This window comes from Nelumbo nucifera, chromosome 4 (assembly GCF_055504915.1).
Source record: "Nelumbo nucifera cultivar China Antique chromosome 4, China Antique-T2T, whole genome shotgun sequence".
Lineage (NCBI taxonomy): Eukaryota > Viridiplantae > Streptophyta > Magnoliopsida > Proteales > Nelumbonaceae > Nelumbo > Nelumbo nucifera.
Genome location: NC_142652.1, coordinates 16,025,800 through 16,031,064, shown reverse-complemented (window position 1 = coordinate 16,031,064; position 5,265 = coordinate 16,025,800). Strand labels below are relative to the sequence as shown.

At 34.9% G+C, this 5,265-nt stretch overlaps 1 protein-coding gene across 1 annotated transcript; it reads left to right on the top strand.

The window, feature by feature from the left end:
* The first annotated feature begins 3,614 nt into the window (after positions 1-3,614).
* Positions 3,615-4,673, top strand: LOC104586770 (transcription factor PRE6-like). The gene is made up of 2 exons (XM_010244115.3): positions 3,615-4,079; positions 4,346-4,673. The coding sequence occupies exons 1-2, from the start codon at positions 3,954-3,956 to the stop codon at positions 4,496-4,498; spliced, it is 279 nt and encodes a 92-aa protein (XP_010242417.1). The 5' UTR covers positions 3,615-3,953; the 3' UTR covers positions 4,499-4,673.
* The last annotated feature ends 592 nt before the right edge of the window (positions 4,674-5,265 follow it).

Here is a 5,265-nt window from a genome sequence, read left to right as displayed (position 1 = left end):
ACTTAGTTCTTTGTTTACCTTTTAATTAAAAATGTATTGCTCGCAAATTACTCTTATCCTACACTCATGCTAACGTGCCAAACTTATCACAGGCTTCACAGCTTTTATTTATTTATTTTTAAATAGCTAAACTTTTCTAATTTTCTCTAATTGTTGATTAAAAATTTCTAGAAATTTTTTACACGTGGACACTTGTGAGAGATATCTCCTCTTTCTCTTTAATTATTTTAATGGTATTCAATTACTCATACCCTTCTAGAAAACTAAAACACAATGGTGTAAGACTTGGACTGGACCTCAGTTAGACTGTCTAACTCAGGAACCAGAGAGAAATACGATTTTTTTTACTAATTCTTATTTTTAGTTTTTCCTCATACCAAACCGCTATTAACCTGGGTAAACCATCTAAAATCGGCCCGATTTTAGTGAGTCAAATTTTCAATGTCCCATCAGAGTACTGCTTTATCATATATTATATTGCAAAACGATAAGTTGAATTTACAATCTCCTTACAAAGAGGTTGAATTTGCATATTACCATCAGTCCATAACACCATTTGTTTTTTTTGATTCGTTTCTTTAGTCTCAGTTTCGAAAGAGTATAAATATAAATACATAAAAAATAATATAAAATATAAGATTTTGCATTTTATATATTTATATTTGTATTCCTTTGAAACTGAGTTTAGAAAGAATTTAAATACAAATATGTACAATACATATAAAATACAGGGTTTTGCACTCAGTTTGGAAGGAGTATAAATATAAACATGTAGAGTGCAAAACCCTGTATTTTGTATTATTTTGTATGTATTTGTACTGTAAATATTTATATTTATATCCTTTTCTACGTTCAATTTAGAAGAAGTATAAATACAAATACATAGAATGTAAAACTTTATATCTTATATGTAATTGTATTGTACATATTTGTATTTGTATTTATTTCAAATTGAGCCTTAATGCCTATATTGTTGAAATGTATATGCATTTGTTAGCAAAAATAAGTCATGATTTTTAGGCCCTGTTTGATGATTAAGTACTTGTTTCACAAATGCATATTAGAAGTACTTATTTTAATAACCCTTTAGGTTGTTTGGTAACCCACTTTTTCAAATCACTTATTATGTTTTTAAGTACTTATTGGGATGGGAATGTTTGATAAATTACTTTCCCCATAAGTGTTTATATTTATATAAATAACAATTTTAGCCCTCACTTCACTCATACATATATACAATACTTTTCACATGTTATACTTTACAATTCAAATGAGAGCCCACGTTGACTCCCACATGGGCTGTCATGTAGATCCAATTAATAATAATAACAATAATAATAATAATAATAATAATAATAGTCACGGTACAGATGGTACTGAGGCTGGTAGTAGTTGGAGTATTGGGAGGGTAAGGGGTTGTTCCTATGGCGAAAACGTAGCGTTTTTCGGTGATTTCAGGCTGAGGAGGATGGGGTGGTGGATGGCTGTGATGATTCCCATGTCATCGCCTACTATTATAACCAACCACCACTGCTATTGCTTCCAATATTTCCCATTTCCCCCTTTTTTTCCTTTTTTTTTGTCTAAACTAAACCCACTTCTCCTTCAACGACTAAAGAAAAAATAAAGAAGCTGGTCCTTGAAAATTTTCAAAAACTAGTTTTGGAAGGCATTTTCAATCTGGGTTCGCTCTTGTTTCCAAATCTGATCAAATTCGAATAGATTGAATAGGAATGGGGAGAAGGAAGTTCAAAAGTTAAACTTATCTGTTTTTCCTTGCTTTTTTTCTCAAAGAGGAGAGAATGAACAAGAATTTCGAAGATCTTTTTTGTCCTTGTTGTTATTTTTCTTCTAACCCTTTTTGTTGCAGAAAATTTGAGGGGGGTTGATTAGCAGTGACTGGTAAGGATTCTGACTAGGGTTTTCGAAAATGTGAAGATGGTTGAGTGGTGGACTAGTGGTGGAGGAAGAGGTGGGAGGGGGAAAGAAAGTAGAGAGAGGAATCCTTTTGATGTGTCCCCCGCCTCCCCGGGGTTGCGTAAAGTTGTCACACAGCAGGCAGTGTGTCCTCCGGCCATTCAAAGTTTCATACCAGAGGCCAAATGGAGAAGGGGGAGGAATAACTTAGTCGGGGTATTTTAATCATTATAAAAATTTTTCAGGGACCGGTTTGTCCTATTACTTTAGAGAAATACTTTTTCAAGAAGTACTTTTTTATCAAACACCCATAAGTACCTAAAAACCACTTAACGTGTAGTCCTATGTCTTAAAAGAAGTACTTTTAATTGTTCTCAAAAAGAACCTTAAGGCTTGAATATGAATGCCTTGAATGAAGACTAAAAAAGTGACCATTATAACTACAAATTATATGCATATATACTATATACTATATAATATTATGTCATTGGGTCAACCCAGTGATTGAACCGTTTGACTCGCAACCTGATCTATCCGGTTTGATGAATGGTCCGAGTCTTAGAGCATTAGAAAGTAGATGATGTGCAATTTATTGTTAGCTTTTACTAGGTACGTATAGGTTTTCCCTTCTTTATATATACAAAATAATGATTGTAGTGATTGAATGTACTTTGTCCTTACCTTTATCAAGATAAGGAGCTATGGTATCTACATTGTTGCCATGGAAAAGCAGGTCATGAATGATAAAGGCATTTTTTGTATAGCTGTTCTTACTATGTAAGTTAATTTACCAATAACTTTTTACATTAATTTCATTTCAAGGTTAGAGTATTATATAGTGTTTGTTCATATATAAAGTTCTTTTATTTTGTTCTAGATTTTCTTACAGTTTAGGTATTATTTAATTTATCTCTATTTTTATTTAATTAGATATTTTATTTTTAATATTCTATATTTGTTCATATATACCATGCATGTTTTTAGATCTATAGGGTTCCATGGAGATCTAGAAACGTCCCTCCAATCCATTATAAATCAAGTCTAACTTAATTTTCTCAGTCTAACTTAATTTCCTTTGTCTTTACTTAATTTCCTAAGTAAAGACAAAGGCTTCTTAAACTTACCACGTGGATAATGGGTCCCTTAATTTCGTTTTCAAGTGAACAGAAAATCCAACCCAAAGAGGCAAAGACTTGTCTTGATTTAATTTTTCAAGTCAATAAAAAATCAATTTAATTTCTAATTTAGTTGCTCAAGTAAATATGCTTAACATGTGGGTAATGGGTGTCAACTAATTAAAATATACATGTAATCGCCACATCCGAGCTTACAGGGTTCCACGTGTCAAGTAGTGACTGAGTTGGAAGAGTGTGGAACTGGATGTGAGGATTTGACCGGTCAAGACCTCGATTAAGTTAGCAAAAGAGAGAGAGAGAGAGAGAGTGGCGAGGTTTTACCAAGACATTTTTAAATGGGATTAAATCTGATATTTATTAAAAGTTTTACATCTACATTTAAAATAATAATAAAAACAACATGGTCTTGTGTAGAGTCTGACACACAAGGCCTGGGGCGTTGGCTCAAAAACACGCACATTTCTCTTGGCCCACTTCACTTGGAATAAGGGTAGGGCCAGTATGGCGTATCCTTTAGAACTGATCCTCTCTCTCTCTCTCAAAACCCTATTTAAAAACAAGCCTAGCCCACTGCTTTCTCCCATGCACTTGTCTTCTTCAACCCCAACACCACTTGTGCTGTGTTATTGTGCTGTTTTTTCTCTATCCCTCTCTCGCTATTCCTCTTTTTCTCCTGAGTTCTTCTTGCTCATCTTCTTTATAGCTCTCTTACATCTCGCTCTCAACAGCCTGGTCATTGACATTCGGCTCTCTCTCTCTCTTCCTCACTTCTTCCATTCCAATCTTCTTCTTATTAACCTTGCTTCTGACAAATCTATTCCTCATTTGTCTCTTTGGGTCGTGTCTCCCATCTTCAGTCGCTTTTTACTTGGTTCCTGACAAACACAATTCACTGAAAAGATGTCTAGCAGAAGATCGCGTTCGAGACAGTCAGGAAATTCAAGGATCACCGATGATCAAATCAACGACCTTGTATCCAAGTTGCAACAACTTCTTCCAGAGATTCGTGACAGGCGCTCGGACAAGGTGATTTGGGGCTCTCTCTCTCTCTCTCTCACACTTCTTATCTACATTTGTGTGGTCTAACTTTAGCTTATGTACTTGAGTGTTGAGTCGTAACCACAAATCTATCATTTTTCTTTTTGTGGTGTATCTTTTATTAAATACAGTTGAGCTATGGAACAACAATTGTTTCCCCAGGCAGATAACGTTCTGGGTATTATATAGCTTTTACAGGTTCTATCCTGGTTAGATAGTTGCTAATTAAGGTTCAATTCGGTTCTGTTTTGCAGGTATCAGCTGCTAAGGTCCTACAAGAGACATGCAACTACATTAGGAGCTTACACAGAGAGGTGGACGATTTGAGCGAGCGACTATCAGAGCTATTGGCCACAACTGACACCAACAGTGCACAAGCAGCTATCATTAGGAGTTTACTTATGTAACAGATAATACCCTCTCTCTCTCTCTTTCTCTATATATCTACCTATTTCTCTTCTTCTCTTTTCCTCTTCTAGGGTTTGGTCAAGTAGATTAGAATTGAACTTCAATGCATCCCTGAGAAGCTAGATGTAGTAATTTCAAGTCAATAAAATAAAAAAAGGACTTGCATTTACAAAAGCCTTTTTTTCCTCTCTCTCTCTCTCTCTCTCTCTCTCTCTCTTTTACATTTACAAGTAAACAACAACTCTTGCCACCAAGTTGTCAATTTCAATACATTAAACTACGTCAAAATCCTATTCTTGTGTGTTGTGTCTACCTAGTTAAGGGTGCATCCTGATCGAAGGCCTACTTATTTTAACATAATCTTCTGCGTTGAATGTGACACTTGAATAGGATATAACCTTGTCTCCGTGATCTCAAAGAGCAGTGGAAAAACTAATTAAGCAATTTGAATTGACTCTCTCTCTCTCTCTCTCTCTCTCTCTCGATCGCTCGCTCTCGTGGGGGAATCTCAGGAAGCAAGTAGAACCCGTGAGTTCGACGTTTGAACCTCAAGTCTTCCGTAACAAAATATTAGCATGTCAGTCGGTCGACCCCATAACATTTACATTAACAATAATTTTCCTTTTCTCTAAGCAAGAGAGAGAGCCATCAGCCAACAAATAAGATCATAAGTTCACCATATAATTTATTGTTTCAAACTTATAAAATAGGCAATTCACTGTTGGAGTAGAGATATATAGAAGAAAAAGTGCACACTGCGTACTTT

Excerpts from the sequence above, each read along its gene's own strand:
- LOC104586770 (XM_010244115.3), top strand. The coding sequence starts at position 3,954 with ATGTCTAGCAGAAGATCGCGTTCGAGACAGTCAGGAAATTCAAGGATC. Across the intron at positions 4,080-4,345 it reads GTGACAGGCGCTCGGACAAG|GTATCAGCTGCTAAGGTCCT; the intron begins GTGATTTGGGGC and ends TCTGTTTTGCAG.